The sequence below is a fragment of the Bactrocera neohumeralis genome, chromosome 3, assembly GCF_024586455.1.
Source record: "Bactrocera neohumeralis isolate Rockhampton chromosome 3, APGP_CSIRO_Bneo_wtdbg2-racon-allhic-juicebox.fasta_v2, whole genome shotgun sequence".
Lineage (NCBI taxonomy): Eukaryota > Metazoa > Arthropoda > Insecta > Diptera > Tephritidae > Bactrocera > Bactrocera neohumeralis.
The window spans coordinates 26,574,925-26,592,824 of record NC_065920.1 but is presented as its reverse complement, the minus strand read 5'-3'; the positions used below and the strand labels follow the sequence as shown (position 1 = coordinate 26,592,824).

Sequence of the window (17,900 nt, the reverse complement as noted above, 5' to 3'; positions counted from 1 at the left end):
GGATAACAAAATATTAAATATTTCGTAAAAAAAAATTGAAAAAAATAAAAAAAAAAAAAAAAAAAAAAAAAAAAAAAAAAAAAAATAAAAATTAAAAAAAAAAAAAAAATTAAAAAAAAAAAAAAAAAAAAAAAAAAAAAAAAAAAATTAAAAAAAAAAATAAAAATTAAAAAAAATAAAAAAAAAAAAAAATAAAAATTAAAAAAAAAAAAAATAAAAAAAAAAAAAAAAAATTAAAAAAAAAAAATAAAAAAAAAAATAAAAAAAAAATAAAAATTATAAAAATATATAAAAAAATTATAAAAAAAATATAATAAATTATAAAATGAAATAATTAATAAAAAAAATTTTAATAACAAAATTAAATTTTTTTTTTTAAATTATTAAAAAAAAATTAAAAAAAAAATATTAAAAAAAAAATTATTAAAAAAAATTATTAAAAAAAATTATTAAAAAAAAATTATGAAAAAAATTTAATAAAATTATTTAAAAATGTGCATCGAAAATATCGTTAAAGTGTTGAAAAGTTCGCACAAGAATGCGTTTGTGTTATTAAAGAAAGAGAGAAAAAGAGTGAGATAGATTTGACATTAGTGTGAAAAATTCCATTGTAATTTGGGCAAAAAAGTTTTCGATTCCACACGACTCACTTATTCGCGTGTCTGCTCAAGTGCTTCTTATAAGCACATTCCAAAAACGCATCGGCATCGAATTTCTCCTGCTTACTCCAGTGATTCGGATCGGTGAGCGCATTTTGACTAGCGCTGGCATTGGGATTCGAAGTCGAAATCGGTGTGGTTACACTTGACGGCGATAAAGTGGCATTGGTCGGTGATGCGGTTGCCGATGTGGCGGCGCTCGTGCTGGCGCCCGCATCCTTATCAGCCTCCGTTTTGTTGGTTGGCGTGGCGCTAGCAGCCGCAGCAGCTGCATTTGCCAGCTCTTTTTGCGCCTTGCCACCATTACGACCTGCAACGAGTAGCAATTCCATATTAATACTGAAGGCAACTCAAGTTGTAATAAAACAAAAACAAAAAAAAACAAATACTATGCTTTTAGCTGAAAACTTACAAAGATTATTCACATCAGTTAAGTTAAGTATAGTATGTATATTTACAGTTTATATGTAGTACTAAATATAATTAAATTATTTACATTGAATGTGTCGCAGATTTTTAGGTTATGTATAATGCGGGTACATTACAACTTTTCACATGTATGTTTGTATGTGTATGCATTGATTTACAAAGTGTTTAAATGTACGTAAATATAAATGAGTTGTGGCTATAAATCTGCGACTTTTCAAAAATAAATAAATACGCTACATATGTATGTGTGTATGTGTATATAAGTGCATATATATGTTGTGTATGTCTAAATTACAATACTACTACAATATAGGACTAAATTTCAAGCATTTATTTTTGTATATTTGTTGAGCATATTATAGACTACATACAATGCTAAAGAGACAATACACGCACATCTTTTAAAAACACCCAATAGAGTTTACGTTTACGTTAATTGAATTGAATTGTAAGTATTAAATGCTAAGGCAAAGTATAAAGCAGTTTTGAAAGTTTAACGTTCATATGAGGATATGGCTATTTGTCCATTCGTACGCAAAGAAGTAAAAAAGTTTACTTAATTTCAAGTGAATCTTATATAAATTACGCAAATTACTGCATTTTTATGCATTTCGAGTGAGCAATTAAAGTTTAGGACACCGCTTCCTTTTGCGACATAAGCGTCTATTGTGCTTTACTCTGCCATAAGGTAATATGTAAGGAGCAGCCCATCTCAGCTTGTGACAACGTACATACAAGTATTACGATTTCTGTTTTGTTAAATTTACGGGGTTTGAGCGTGCGTGCGCGCATTAACTACGTCCGTGCAGTTAGAGTGCGTGTTTGTATCTTTTACCATACCTTTTGCATTCCTACCTCGTGGCACCAAATTATGTAGGCCACTATGATCCCTGCTGATCTTCTGCACTTCACCATCCTCAGTCGGTGTTATTAGATCCCAAATGAAATTCTTGATTTTCTCATCACCCTTATACACTTGCAAGCAATAGAGCAGCTGCAAAGAGAATACGATGTTTTCAATTGTTGCAAGTGAAAATTATGTATATAAGTGGTACTTACAATTATTCTGGCGCAGTCTTCAACGTCCATTTCACGCCAGCCGCGCTTAAATTGGCCTAATTCGAGAATTTCGGGCCAACGACCCCAGCTTAAAAGAGAGAAAAAGGAGTAAAGATGACATTATTTATCTATTTTACATTAAAGTTATTTGTTGTTGTGATGTGAGAAGCAATCAGTGTTTGAGAAGATTTTTACTCAGCGAAAACCTAAAGTTTTCTCAATATTAGCATGGTTGGTCATCATTTTTAAAACCACTAACGAAATTTATATGATTTCGTATGTTTTCTAAGCACTCTTTGTAAGCAACTACTCAGCATTTTCGAAAAAAAATTAAAGAACATTTTTTTCAGTACACAATGTATCTGTTTTATCGAAATGAAATTCAAATATTACAAAAAATAAGAAATCCTAAAAAACACCAAAATAAATTAAAGAAAAAAATGTTTTTCTCAGTACACCCTGTATTTCACTTATATTCGAATTGAATTTCAAATAATAAAAAATAATAAATACAAAAAAAAAATCAAACAAAATCATTTTTTTCTGCTGCTGTACGTATCTCACTTTTTCAACTATTTCCAACGATCCTCAAAATGTCGATAGTGCAGCAATCGGATGGCGATTTTACCGCTTATGCCACACAACGCCCCAACAGTTTGGAAGTTCGTGGCAAATTGCCATTTCAAATAAATGAAGGTGCCGTTACCGATTTTACATTGGAGACATTCATCAATAATCTGCAATTGGACCTTTACCGTTTGATGAATGAGGAAGCCAAGGATGAGTATTTGGAAAAATATGATGCCTTGGATATGTTTACGGCCGTGCAAGAAATAAACCGCGAACTGGCTATAGTTAAATTGGAGAATCATTTTCTCATCGATTTTCTCGAACGTAATGATCCGAAAATGCTGATCGGGCTCAAGACCAGGCGTATCACAGCATCAGCGCAAAGGCGCACGACTACAACTAGCTCCGTGGGCAGTGCACGTTTATCGAATGCAACGCCGAGGCGTTCAATTAGTTCGAGACCCTCCGAAACCGTCTCCATATACAACACAAGTCAATCAAACTACACGGGCGCTTCGAAGAAAGGTGGACCGGCGGGTATGCATAGCGGTCAAATGGAGTATAGACTAAATTACAAGTCGAAATGCGACATGGCGGAGAAGGCAACGACCGAAGTTGAAAAACGTGTAAATGAAATTGAGAGCAAAGGTAGGCACAGATTTAATAAAATGAGAAAAGCTCGTTTTCACCGTTAAAAAATATTTCTAATTAAAACTTGCAGCAATGCAGGCGATTAAGTTGCTGAATGCACGTATTGAGGAGCTGCAATTTCGCTATGACGAAACCGACGAAACGATGAAGAATTTCCAATTACATTTTCTCAAGGACGAAAAGGATATTGCATTTTTAGAGAACGCTGGTGAAAAACAAATTGAGCGCAAGTTCAAAAAGTTCGTCAACAATTGGCTGAAGAATGCACGCGCGCTGCTCAGCACAATGCGCTTACGCATAACGGCATTACATGAGAATTGCCAACAATTGCGCAGTGATCTAATAACCAAGTCCGATTTGAGCGGCATCTTGAGCGCCGTTGACTTCGAGCAATTGATGATTAAACGAAATGAGCTACTGAATTCGTTGGATGAGAAAAACGCGCACATGGCGGGCTTGAAGAGTGTCACTGGCAAAGCATCACTGGCCATGTCGGAGGAGAAGCAAATCATGATGAATATTGAGGAGGAGTCGAAATCAATTGCAAACAAGACTGTGGATGTGATTAAGAATGTTTCGCAGCTGGAAAGAGAAGCCAAGGCGGTGGAGGAGGAAAATAAGAAGGAATTGAAAATATTGCAGTCGCTCAAAGAGCAGCTGGAGCGTTATCAGGCGCCTAGTGTAAATCAGTATGTTGAAAAGAAGGATGAGTTATTGATGTTGGAGAAAGAGGAAAAAATGTTGCAACGAAAAATTTACATATTAAATATGAAGCTCAATAATGTTTACAAGCGTTGCGCAAAAATGCAATGAGCGAATGTTGGCTTACTTTGAGTGATAATTATATAATATATATATTTTTTACTTGTACTTGTAAAAAAATATTTTTTTTTGATATTAAATATGTGTGAAATGCATAATATGTGTCGGTTATACACTTACCCGAATGATAGCAGACCCTTTTCCACTTTGAAGCACTCCGATTTGGCCCAATTGCCGTATTGGATTTCATCCAAACCCAGCGAGGCTAAAGCATCGCGCTCTCTTGGTATGTACTCGTCGTTTATGCTTGTTTTCTTTTCGCGCTCACGTTCACGCATGCGTTTTTCCTTGCGTCGTCTTGAACGTAAACCTTAAGAAAAGAATTACAGTTAGCAAATTAAGTAATAAAGATACCAAACTATAAAGAGGGAAAGCAATACAAATACCCGCTTCATACTTACTTATGCCACCTTCTTCATCGCTATTATCGTTGGAAGAGTCATCGGAGTTGATTTCCATGACGTCCTCGTGACCATAGCGTTTGATTTGCGTGCGTCTGCGCGGCTCTGAGAGCACAAGATCTTCGGTTTCGTCACGTTCACAAGCATCCGGATCAATATCCGCTTTCTTGGCCCACTTGGTCCAGAAGTCGGGATCATCGATTTTGATATCCGACCGATTGCCGGAAGCAGCAAATGACGCCTTCGAAAATGTTGAACCCTTCTCGGATTCCATTGTAATAACTTGTGTGCGCCGTTTCAAAATCGAATCAATGTCTTCTTCGCAGAACTTATCGCCAGCATTGTCGTCGTCCATTACAGCACCATAGGCGCCCTTACGCAGCAAATCTTCAATTTCCTTCTTCGACAACTGCCTGTTGCTACCGTCCTTGGAGTTGTGCGTATTCATCGATTGCAAGACGGCTTTATCCAAACCCAACTTAAGCGAAGCCTTATCGAACATCTCACGTTCGTATGTATTGCGGCAGAGCAGACGATAAATCTTTACCATTTTACGCTGACCGATACGATGACAACGCGCTTGCGCTTGTAGATCGTTCTGTGGATTCCAATCGGAATCGTAAATGATAACTGTGTCGGCTGCAGTCAAGTTAATGCCCAAACCACCAGCTTTGGTACACAGCAAGAAAACAAAACGATCTGAACCAGGCTTGGAGTAGCGATCGATGGCCTCTTGACGCAAGTTACCGCGAATGCGTCCATCGATACGCTCAAATGGATACTTGCGATACACCAAATAATCTTCCAGTATATCTAGACAGCGCACCATCTGACTGAAAATCAGCACACGGTGACCATTCGCGCGCAGCTTTGGCAGCAGTTTGTCGATCAACACCATTTTACCAGCGGATTGTATAAGATTCTTATAATACGATTCGGGATCATCGCCATGTTGCGCGCGAAAATCGTATTGTATCTGCTCTTCGGCGCCATTCAACAGATACGGATGTATGCAGCATTTGCGCAGCTCCATCATGTGTTCATGAGATTGGGTATATTCGCGGAGGTTGTGCCTTTTTTGAGGAAAGAAAAGTTCTGTTCCAAAATACCACGATAGTATTTCTTTTGTATGTTTGTGAGTTCGACTTCGATGATGGTTTCCTCCTTGGGAGCAAGCGATTTTTCGACATCATCTTTGAGTCGACGTAACATCATTGGCTTCAGTAGAGCTTGCAATTTATTCACCTCCTCTTCGGTATGCAGACTACCGAATTCACGCATGAATTCCTCGGGGCAAGAAAATTGATTCGGCTCGAGGAAATTCAACAAAGAGAACAGCTCACTTATATTATTTTGCAGTGGTGTACCTGAGAGTAGCACACGATGTTCTAAATTCAATTGTCTGAGTCCTTCCAACAACTTGCAATTACGATTTTTCAAACGATGCGCCTCATCGATGACACACAAACGCCAATTGAACGATTTCAAGTCCATGTGATCAGTAACAATCATTTCGAATGTCGTAATTAGTACATTGAATTTCACGGGCTCTTTAAGCACTTTACCGCTTTCGGTTTTGTAATAGAACTCGTAGTCTTGTATCATTTGTTTGCTCGTTACAGAACCGTGATAGACCACGATGTTCATATCGGTCCAACCCTCAAACTCGCGCTGCCAATTTGGTATAGTCGATAGCGGTGCAATAACGAGGAAGGGACCACGTATGCCATATTCGTATACCGAATGTACGAATGTTAAACTCTGTATGGTCTTTCCTAAACCCATTTCATCAGCTAAGATACAGTTATGTGAGTTATACCACGAGAACTTCAACCAATTTAAACCCTCCAACTGATACGGACGCAACGTATTGCCACTCTTATAGACGGGCGTCTTTTCGAGTTTCTTCCATTGCTCGGGATGTGGACGTTTTTTGTTTTTCCACTCGGGACGTGGTGGTAATTTATTGAAACGCATATACTGCTCAATCTTATCATCATCCACATCCTCTTCCAGCTCCCACGTGCAGTCTTCGTAAGGTAAGGACTTCCATTTTACCAAATAATGCTTTGTCGTTTCGCCGGTATTTTCATCTGTGTGCACGGACATATCCAATACACGATCGACTTCTACAAAATCGGGATTGAAGGGATCTTCCTCGATGCTATCGAATATGTTCATTTGTTGTGCTTGTTTTTGCTGGAATCTGCGTATCTTGGCAGTAACTCTGCGATCGCCTTTGAACAATTCCTCTTCGGTGCGCCACTCGCAATGCAGATAAGAGAAGTTCCGATATTTAACGAAGAATTCTTCAACGTCGATGTAAACTGGTTCTGGTTTTGTTGTGCTAGAATCTGCGTCTTTGCTCCTCTCATCATCATCATCTTTATCTTTATCGCTCTTATCTTTTTTGTCCTCCTCTTTGGCTTTTTCACCATCATTTTCTTTCTCTGCATCCTTTTCAGTCACGGATGCAGCTTCACCATCTTTAAGTTCTTTCGGTTCAGAAACGTCAGCTTTCTCATCCGAGTCCTGCTGAGCAGAGTCATCGGATTTTTCGGCTTCAACTTTAGCTTCCACCTCGTCAACATCCATTTTCTCCGCTGTATCTTTACTCTCTGTATCAATTTTATCTTCAGGTAAATTTTTCTCTGGTTCTTCTAGTTTATTAGCGTTACTCTCGGTGGATTTGTCTTCGTCCACGTTCTTTTCTGTTTCATTTTTGTTTTCTGTAGCCACTTCCTCATTCTTTTCGTCTTCAGTTTTACCGCTGTCATGGTCTTCTTTATTTTCGCTATCTTTGACTTCAGCATCTTTAGAATCCATTGTGGAATCTTCACTTTCCTTTACTTTCTTTTCTGCAACATCATTACTTTTAACGTTCTCGTCGATCTCCATTTTCTCAGGAGCCTTTTCTTCTTCTGCGTTATTTTCGATGGCATCAGTCTTTTCAGATTCTTTTTCTAATTTTTCAGCATCCACATCCATTTTGTGGTCTTCAGCTGCATCTTCGCCCTCTTTCTTCAGTTCTTCAATCGGTTTTTCTTTATCTGTTTCTTCGGATTTTTCAACAGTTGTATCCTCCTTGTTATCTTCTTTTGCATCCTTCTCAGCCTTGGGTTGTGTTGGTGGTGGATCCGGTATAAGTTCACGTCTTCCCATGCGCACCGCTAATACATACTGCACTACCATACTATCCTCATCGCCGGTATTGATATACACGTAGTTAGGCTTAGAAGATAGTGGTGGAGGCGCTTCTAATGCGGACTTGTCTTTATCCGTTGCTGTACTGGAGCTCGCTTCGGTGGCCGTTCCGTCTTCAGTTTCTGCCGTTGTAGGCTTTTCATCCGTAGTGGCGCTTTCACCTTCGGCACCGGAATTCGCGGCACTGGCATCTTTGTCGGCATCGTTGCTTGGTGGAGCTATGGCTGCCGCAGCCGCTGCAGCTGCTGCTGCATTCGAACTTTTCTTTTCTTTCTTAACCGGCGACGCCATCAAGGACGAATCATCGTCGGAGAATCGTAGCATTACATCGTCAATATACTTCTTTCGTTGGGTATTACGGGAAGAGCGTCGTTTATTTGTGTCCGTTTCGGAGTCGGGTGGTGGTGATGGTGGTGGCGTGCTAGCCAACGTGTCATCCTCACCATCCGATTCGGGTACGATGCGACCGCGATTACGGCGTTTCTTAAGTGCACGTGCAGAGAGCTGACCTCTGCGACGTGTGGTGTAGGTAGCGTCATCGCTGTTATTACCACGATTGCGACCACCTGAACGTTTCTTGCTTCTACGACTTGGCGTGGTTGCGGAATCGCCGGCAGAATCAGGTATTGAGTCTATAGTCTCATCACCGGCTTCTCCAGACTTCTCATCGTCCATAGGCGTACGCGTTGTTGGTATTTTTGACACTGGTATATCATCGTAGTCAGGGGCGTCACCATCGATATTGGTAGATTTAACTTCGCTATTGGGATCGTCCGATGTTGTAGTTTCAGGCTTATTGCCGCCATCAGAGACATCATTTGTGGCATTGCCGCTTTGTTCTGCGGCATCTGATTTGCAGACGGAAAGCGGCTTGTTGTCCTCTGCTTCACTGCCCTCAGCCTTTTCGTCGTCTTCACCATTCTTCTTCTTTTTGGCGCCACTGCGTCGTCGTATTGAAGCGAGCGATTCACTCGAGTTAAGTTCACCATCTTTGATCTTTTTCGCTTTGGGTGTGCGATCACGCGGCGGCTTATTTGGATCTTTTGGTGCTCGTGGCTTACGCGGCGGCTTCTTTTTCTTTCCTGCATCATCTGTAGATGTATCGAGTTCGTTAGCAGAGTGCACAACGTCTTGCGAGTGATCACCGCTGCCTTCATTATACTCCAGCATTCCCACGACCGACGTATCACCAGCGCCCTGCGTCACACAATCTTCCGAAACAGGCAACTGAGTTGTTGGAATCGCATTTGGTGGCATGATGTTGCCACTTATGTCCATAATATCGCTGTTAGGTTGTTGCATTTGTTGCAATGCCGCTTTTTCCTTCTTGGTGCGCGGTTTGCGAGGTTTATTGGCACCCTTACCACGACCACGACCGGTGGTGCTCGACACTTGCGGACTCTCAACCATCATTTGGCTGTGGAGTACACTGCTGCTACCATACAGAGCAGGTATGCCGCTGGTCTGGTAGAGAACACATTGCGGTCCGGCGCCAGTACATTGATCGTTTAGCTCGTGTTGTTGCAATATATTCAAACGATCTTGTAGACGCATGATTTTCTCTTGGTGATCGGGACCTGTCGGTGGCATGCAATACATTTCTTGTAATTGTTGTTGCAGTGCCGCAACTTCTTGCTGATGTAAAAGCGGATAGGGCGGATACATGTGACCCGGCGGTGGCACGGGTGCGCCATATGGTGGCATCATCAACTGTTGCGTACCATCATAGCCCATAGCAGTCATGCCGGGCGTATTGGCCATAGGATTGTGAGGCAACAGTGGAGGCAGCATTGGCGCCATCTGTGGCGGTGTTTGCGAGAATGTTTGTTGTGGTGGATTTGTTGCCACCGTTGTCACGTTTGGTACAGCAGTGATTTGAGTCAGGGTATCGCCCACTGCTGTTGTCGGCGCGGCAGTTTGCTGCGCTGGCGTTGGAGTTGGCTCCGACAGTGGCAGCACTGTCTGTGTGGGCGTTTGCTCAGGAACCATTGTCATTTGCGGTTCAGTTTCTGTAGCAGAGAGCGTCTCTTCTGAGCATTTTGCTTGCTCCAGCAGTACATCAGAGACTGTGGTATCTGACGACTTAATTCTTTCTTCTGGCATTTCCACATCTGCAATCGTTGCATTGCACGATTTGATGGATGCACTTTCTTCCTCCAAAGCCTTTGAAACATCGGCAGTTGTGTCGTGTGTTTTGAAACCGTTTTCTGCCGACTGTTCATTTGAGGGCAACTCTGTCGCGCATTGCTGTGCCGTGACATCTTCGATATTCTTATTTTCAGTAATTTGTTGTTGTAGCTTACTGGCATTTTCGAAATCATTAATATTCGTGGCAGCGCCTATAAACGAGGACTGCGAATTACTGTCTAGCATGGCAGCCGCAGCTGACGCGGCCGAAGATGCTGCAGCCACGGCGGCGCTTGTTGAAGACATCGAATTGTTGTCGAAGAGACTGGCGCCAGCGCTGTCCAGTAGGCCACCGTGTCCAGTGGCGGTGGCGGAATTCGAGTTGCTATTTAACACCGCATTGCCGAGACTATCAATGCCCGACATTGATTGCTGTTGATGATGGCTGCTGTTGATCGAGCTTTGCGAATTACTGTCATGCACTGAGGTGGGCTGGTTGTTGACAATGCTGTTGGTCGAACTATTGCTGCTGCTGTTGTTGCTGTCGTTAGCCACTACGGCCAATGTGGAAGAGTCGTTCGAGTTGGCTGTTTCGTTCAGTATGTTAGCCAAATGATGTGAGGGTGTTGATGTCGGTGTTGGGGGCTGTTGTGGCGGCTGCTGCTGCTGCTGTTGTTGGATTTGCAGCGATTGATGCTGAAGTTGCTGTTGTTGCGCTGTCACAGTTGGGCTGGACGCCATGGGTGACGAAATGTGCGCTGGAGACATAGACGGCTGTGTTAACGGCAGCTGTGCATCACGCTGCGTTGACTGCTGCTGCTGCTGTTGTTGTTGTTGTTGATGCTGTTGTGGTAATGGCAGCTGCTGAGGTTGTGCCTGCGGCTGAGGTTGCGACTGTGACTGAATCGCTGACTGCGTCTGTGTTAGGATCTGCGTAGGCGTTGACGTCGGCGGCGGCTGCGACTCCAATTGTGAAATCTGTTGTTGTTGTAAGCTTGACTGGAGACTAGCTGGTGCATCTTGGGTCGCCGTTAACATTGCCGCAAACGGATCGCCTAGCAACTGGTGGTTGTGCTGCTGTTGATATGGTTGATGCATTTGTTGTTGGGGCGGGGTTGGATGATGTGGTGATAATTGTGGGTGATGTCTTGGCGACTGCTGTTGCAGCATAGTCTGCTGATGGGGCGATTGTTGCTGTTGCTGATGTGGCGACGTTTGTTGCTGCAGCTGCGACTGAACAAGAGTCGGCTGTTGTTGCTGCGCTTGCGAAGTCGGTATACCGCCAATTGTGGGGTCATGTGCAGACGCGCTTCTGTTCATAAGCGAGGCAGTAGTATGGTCTGTAGCTGGTGGCAGCTGATGATGACCTATATGATGGATGCTCGGTAAGCCTGGTGGTTGATGATGCAGTTGTTGCTGTTGTTGAGTAGAGGGCGATACCTGTTGTTGTTGTTGTTGTTGCTGCTGCTGCTGTTGCTGTTGTGTATGCATAGGTGACATAGACGGCAACTGCTGCTGTTGCAACTGTTGTTGTTGTTGCTGCTGCTGTTGTTGTTGTTGATGTTGATGACCACTACCCACAATATCATTTATGGAATGCTGTAACTGCTCATTTAATTGCTGATGCTGAGGTTGTTGTTGTGGTTGGGGAGGTTGCGCTTGCTGCTGTGATGGTTGTTGTTGTTGCTGCTGCTGCTGTTGTGGCGGTCCAATAGATGATGGATGTCCAGCCGGTGGCTGCTGATGGGTCATACCCTGTGCCTGGGCGTATAAATTCATTTGTTGCTGTTGGAGCTGCAACTGCGACTGCGACTGTGCGCTCATCCCACTATTCACATTCAATGGAGAGGGGTTTTGTGGCTGTGGCAAGCCCAAATGTGGGCTCCATTGTAGGTGATTTTGTGGTGAAACCGGCATGCGTGGTCCCATTGGTGACATTGTGGCGTGGCTGGAAGCCTGACGATAGGCTGACGGATATTCCATTGGTACACCGCCCGGACCAGACATAACGCTCTGCGTTGGCATAACCATCTGTTCGAGTGCTTGTAGTGTGTTGACAACTGGTGGACCACCACTAGATTTGGAGCTTGGCGGTCCAGTATTTGGTAGTTGTGGACGTGGCGGTGTAAGACCAACCATTCCCGAAATGCTGTGATGAGTCGGCTGCTGTTGATTGGGTGAGTTTACTTGCTGTTGTGTTTGCGCTTGCGTTTGCGACTGTGGTGGCGGTTTAGCTGGCGACATGCCCGGTCGCGGAGACATTTGCGGATGCGGTGACATTGTCGGTGGCCGCGGTGACATTTGTGGGGATAATTGCGGAAATGGTGCGCGGTATTGTGGCGATGATGATAACTGTGATGACGTAGCCTGATGCTTGGCTGAGGACAAATATGACGCTGCGGCGGATTGTACACTTTGTACATTACTTTGTTGCTGCTGATTCTGTTGTTGTTGCTGCTGTTGCTGCTGCTGTTGTTGTTGTTGTTGCTGCTGCTGTTGATGATGACTACTGTAGCTTGGTGGCACTCCTATACTATGCGGCGGTGGCAAACCAGCACCTGGAAGCTGCTGATGTTGGTTTGGCGGCTGTATTAGACCAACATGATTTTGTTGCTGCTGCTGTTGGATCTGTTGTGGCTGTTGTTGGCTCTGCAACATATGCGAGGTGGGCTGTTGCTGCTGTGGCGCACCCAAACCAGGAGGCAATGATGACTGAGGCAAGCCAGTTGGAGTCTGTTGTTGTTGTTGTTGCTGCTGCTGTTGTTGCTGACTGCCCGGTCCCATGTGGGGTGCTGCGTGCGCACCTAACTGTCCAGCCTGCTGCTGCTGTGCAGTTAAGTGATGCGTTGGTACGCTAGTCGGTGCAGCCGATGTTGGCACATGTTGACCATAAGGATTAGTCTGATCCAAATGACCGTACGGAACATGTTGAGCAGTGCGACTCGATTGATGTTGCATAGGATTACCGTAAGGACTGTGCGTATAACCCTGTGGACCGCCTGGTACCGGCACAGAAGAACCGGTTTGTCCCGCTGATGTCGGCGCAACTGGATATAGTGGATGTTGACCCGGTGCCTGGGGATAGTTATGTGGCAAGCGAGCTTGCTGTTGGTTTGGTTGCTGCTGTTGCTGTGGAGTAGGCGCTTGTTGTTGCTGCGGTTGTTGTGTCTGTGACAAGGCGCCGTAACCGGCAGCACTAACACTCGGCCCGGGTTGCTGCAATAATCCGCCGATGCCCATTTGCTGCGATGCATATGCTAACTTTTGTTGATCCTGCTGACCATAGGTGGGCATATGCTGACGATAACTGTTAATGCAAATAAAACGTAATTAATTTGTGGTGAAATGTGGAAAGATCACTATTGTTGTTGGTTTTTTTTCTAATAAAAACATATGCAAAAACTTACCTTGGTTGTGCGGTTGGCTGCCGCTGCTGCGTGGGTGGTGCTGCTTGGGGATGGCCATACGCGCTCAAACCAGAACCTGGATAAGCACCGACCTGACTTGGCGCTGCACCCCAGCCACCTAAATCGCCCATACCAAGGCCGTGCTGGTCAGCACCCGCCAGTCCATAGATATTATCCGCTGTCGGTTGATACGTTGGATACTGGGTCTGTTGCTGCAGCGGATGCGGAGCCCGGTGACGGGGTGGATAGGCGCCCGGCGGTCCCATCGCACGCGGTGTTGCCGCCGCAGCTGCGGCTGCTGCAGCTGAGGGATCATAGCGGTAGTACGGGTCTCTAAAGGTAGAAAATAGTGAAAATTTAGAAATTGTAGAGAATTTGAATATTTGGAGTAAATGGATATTAATGGTTGAAAATACGAAAAAGCTTATATACCTTAATACCTTATATATTTTATAAGAAAAATAAAATATTTTAAATTCAAAAATGTAAAAAAATTAAAAAAAAATTTTATTCAAAATATTTATATTTTTTTAAATGTTTACAAAAATTATTTTTTCAAATGTTTATGCATATTTTAATTTTTTATATAATTTTATTAAATAAAATCCAAACATAATTTATAGCAACTGTGATAATCTCTATTTATTAGCAAGAGGCAATAACTTTAAAAATTATTTGATTTTTGATTTGATTAAATATTTGTATTTACTAATAGCATATTAATCGCTATATATATTTTTGGTAGACTCACCCTTGATGATTTCCGTGAAACATGTTTTGTGCATTTCCATCCATCTGATTTTTCGAACGTGAAAAATCAAAACCCTTTTCGCTCCACGTTCTTTGCACTTAATTTATTAAATGCAATTCACGTGGTACACTAGATCGGAGCCTGTTGATCGATTCTTGTTGCAATAATGCAAACCTCTCAACACACACGCTCCTTCTATTAGATATACGCTCATCCGTTTAAAGGTAGCATCAAAATGTTTTCCTATCCGTCCCGCCAATATAGGAGGGAGGAAATGATGTGTATATATAAATATCTGTGGATGTGTATGTGTATTTTCACTCGATACACTTTGATATCCTTCTATTTGCGTAGTTGTCTGCTGTATGCGGAAAATGGGAGTCTTTCCCTTTCCAATATTTCAATTGAAGATTGGTTTATGTCAGTGCATTCACGTTGCGCGTTGCCTTTATAAAATTAAGTATCAACATATATTATGTACTCGTCTTCCTTTCACTATCTATCTCTCTTTTGGTCTATTCAACACAATCTCTCTTTATGTATGTATGTGTTATTCACGTGTTTTAGCCATACAAATTGGCTACAAATGTGTCTTTCGAAATTTGTTAAAATATCTATTGATTTAATATTTTCATAAATTATGCAGAACTATTTGCTTGAGATTATTTTCCAATGTAAACAAAGTTGTTGGGACCTTTGACATTTTTTGCCGTGACATATCATTCAAAGCTGCAAGAAAAAATCAAATAAATCCACACATTAGCCAAAAATAATCGATCAAAATTTGCGGTGGCAAATATGTTATTTTTTTTGTTTTTGTTGCAAAAAAATATTTAATATATGTAGACGATAGCGCGTTGTTCAAGTTATATGCCATATGTTGAAATGTGTGTATGTGTGCGTTTAGGAGCAGAATCTGAAAGTAAAAAAGAGAAAAAATTAAAATTAGTTTTTCAATATTATTATATATGTACATATATGTATGTACATTCATATGTATATTAGTACTTTAGCATGTACACATCACATGCACATTAAATAGAACTAACTTACTGAAATTAAATGGTATACGTGTGCATTTGTTTAAATAGCAAGAATTACTTATATTTATAACAATATTTGCACATACAGTCGGATCTGAATATAGTGAACTAAATATTTAAAAAATATTGATTTATTTATGCTACAGCGGACCGATCTTAACAATTTATTCTGAAATTGCACCATTGTCTCAGGCAATAATCCATGGAAACTTGAGGTCGTTGTCACATGACTATACATATACTTTATAGAATCTCTGACGTTTCCATTTTGGTGTTACAAATATCATGGCAGACTTAATATGCCCTGTACAGGGTATAAAAAATTATTTCGAGAATGATAAAATTTTTTTTGCGATAAACTTCTGTAAACATAATCTTAAAACACATTTTTAGATCAACTACAATTTTTTTCTAGGGTTCACAATATCTAGTCATTACGGTATTCATGATTTTCACCTGTGAGCACAAATTAAATTGTGGAAACATATTATAGCGATTTAGGCACTAATTTTCTGGAGTCTCCAGAAAATGTATGAAAAACTTGTACACTAGTCAATACGGAAATTACAAATAGTGAAACCAATAAATTGCATATGCCGATAATATTGATATCATTGGCCTCAACCACAAACGGCTTGAGATGAGATGAAAGGCACGATACAAAATATATTGAGAAGAAAATTGTATATTTGAATTTTGCGAAACGCCCTGTATATTCCTTGGACTTACAATTGACAGTTGTCATTATGAATAGGAGCTAAGTCATTATTCTCACTCTGCTCACTCTTAACAAAATATAACATTAATTAAATATATTTAAATTTGTAGTGTTATGAAAATATATAGATATATATATAAAATATATTAATTATGTTATACATAATCATAAAATTGTGTATTGATTGTCGTTAGCGCAATAACATTTAAGGGGAAAAGCTATACGCTTATGAATATTTTAATTAACATAAACGCACAGCATTACCCCCTAAAGATAATGCAATTTTCACACTTCCCAAAGATATGTATAGGTATACATATGTATATATTATAATATACGTATGCATGTATGCATTTTGTATGCGATATAAATATTTTTTTCAGGTTATAATCTTCACATGGTACAGTCATGGCAGTTCAAAGCAATAAAAAATAATTAAATAAATGTACAACAAATACTTACATATACATATGCGTGTATGTATGTATATGTATGATTAAATATATAACATAAGTATTTAGCAGCACTAATGTACACAAAACATTTAACCGAACTTTTTCCGTGTCATGCATAATGGCATATGTACATAAATACATACATATGTACATATTTCAGGTATTGCTAAGCATAACGTTTTACAACAACTAATTTTAATTATTTGTGCATTATTTAGAAAAATAAAATAAAAAATTGCTATATGCGCTTAATTTAATCGAAGCATTGAATCACTTAAATTATTAAATAAATATAATTCTCAATATCAAATGAAGGCCGCATAATTAAGTATGGGAGACTCTGGAGATTGTTGTAATCGAGAAATAATTTATCACACGTATGGCATTTTTGTATGTATTTAGAGTGTGTATATGATTGTACACACATACATATATAATAATCTATATCAAAAATTAAAGTAATCACAAAAGTTGTACGATCTGTATCTATCAAGATAAGCTTTAACACTAAAAAATTAAATAGTTAGAGAGAGCAAAAGTTTGAGAAAATAATTGTATCTCACTGAAGTACAAATTGAATGTCTGCTTGAAGACAAATTGGCAATTTCAAATTACATATGTAAATTGTGACAAAAAAGTACCCGGAAATTGTAAATAAAACGCAAAATATTTAATAATAAATCCTAAAATATTTAATAATAAATCCGAAAATATTTAATAAATAATATTTAATCCTAATAATTAATATATGTCATTCCCACCAGTTGAAATACACTTACTCCAACGATTTTTCCAAAAACATTCGAAACATTTTTTTAAGCACTTTTTGGATTGACCTTCAGCTCCTTCCGCGAATTTTGTTTTATCTTTTCGATCGACCTCCGTTTTAAGGGGCGGCAATTTCAGTTTGGGCAACAAGAAAAAATCACTCGGAGTTAAATCTGGTGCATTCGGTGGTCGATCGATAATATTCATTGAGTTTTTGACTTTAAAGTCGGTTACAATCGTACCCGTTTTGAAAAAATGCAGCTTTATCGAGACGAGTCGAGCAAGAACGCGAAAGTCGCCCGAGAAGTCAACGATCTCTCGACCGTTTTTGAAGGCTTTGTATTACTCGTATGCCTGTGTTTTTGATAAAAAACTGAATCATCGTAAGCTTTTTCCAACATTCGCTTCTGTACACGAAATTTTATTAGAAAAACAAAATTTTAGACAAATTCTTTGTTCGATATTTTTATCTATTGTAAAAATCGCAACGAACTACTAAGGTTTACTGATTTAAGCAGCTTCTGTAAACCAACTGGTTGACAGATCGCGCTCATATTTGACATAATAATTAAAGACAGTCTTACCAACTTAGCAAAATACATTTTTTTGAAATATTATTTACCCGAGAAATTTAATTTCAAATTTCTTGTGGTTTTCCCAATGTACTCGAAAAAAGAAGCCTTAAGTGTTATTATTACAAGCGTTGAAATCTAGTAAAAGGTTTCAAAAAGTGCACCATTAGTATTGAACAATTGTTATTTGAGCAGATGGTTTCAATTTCTCTATATAATCCCATAAGGCGCACCTATTCGTACCAGTACTGTGACAACTGGAAG

General features: G+C 40.2%; 2 protein-coding genes across 2 annotated transcripts in view; one reads left to right on the top strand and one right to left on the bottom strand.

Moving 5' to 3' along the window:
• LOC126753650 (uncharacterized) overlaps window positions 1-17,900 on the bottom strand; it is a 77,048-nt gene that overhangs the window by 43,626 nt on the left and 15,522 nt on the right. The window contains 8 exon segments of the mRNA XM_050465306.1: window positions 651-969; window positions 1,929-2,082; window positions 2,148-2,235; window positions 4,311-4,500; window positions 4,592-5,629; window positions 5,632-13,229; window positions 13,330-13,662; window positions 14,081-14,809. Coding sequence (XP_050321263.1) covers window positions 651-969; window positions 1,929-2,082; window positions 2,148-2,235; window positions 4,311-4,500; window positions 4,592-5,629; window positions 5,632-13,229; window positions 13,330-13,662; window positions 14,081-14,124 — 9,764 coding nt within the window. The 5' untranslated portion in view covers window positions 14,125-14,809.
• On the top strand, window positions 2,652-4,181 carry LOC126754163 (uncharacterized). The gene is made up of 2 exons (XM_050466116.1): window positions 2,652-3,365; window positions 3,439-4,181. The coding sequence occupies exons 1-2, from the start codon at window positions 2,741-2,743 to the stop codon at window positions 4,179-4,181; spliced, it is 1,368 nt and encodes a 455-aa protein (XP_050322073.1). The 5' UTR covers window positions 2,652-2,740.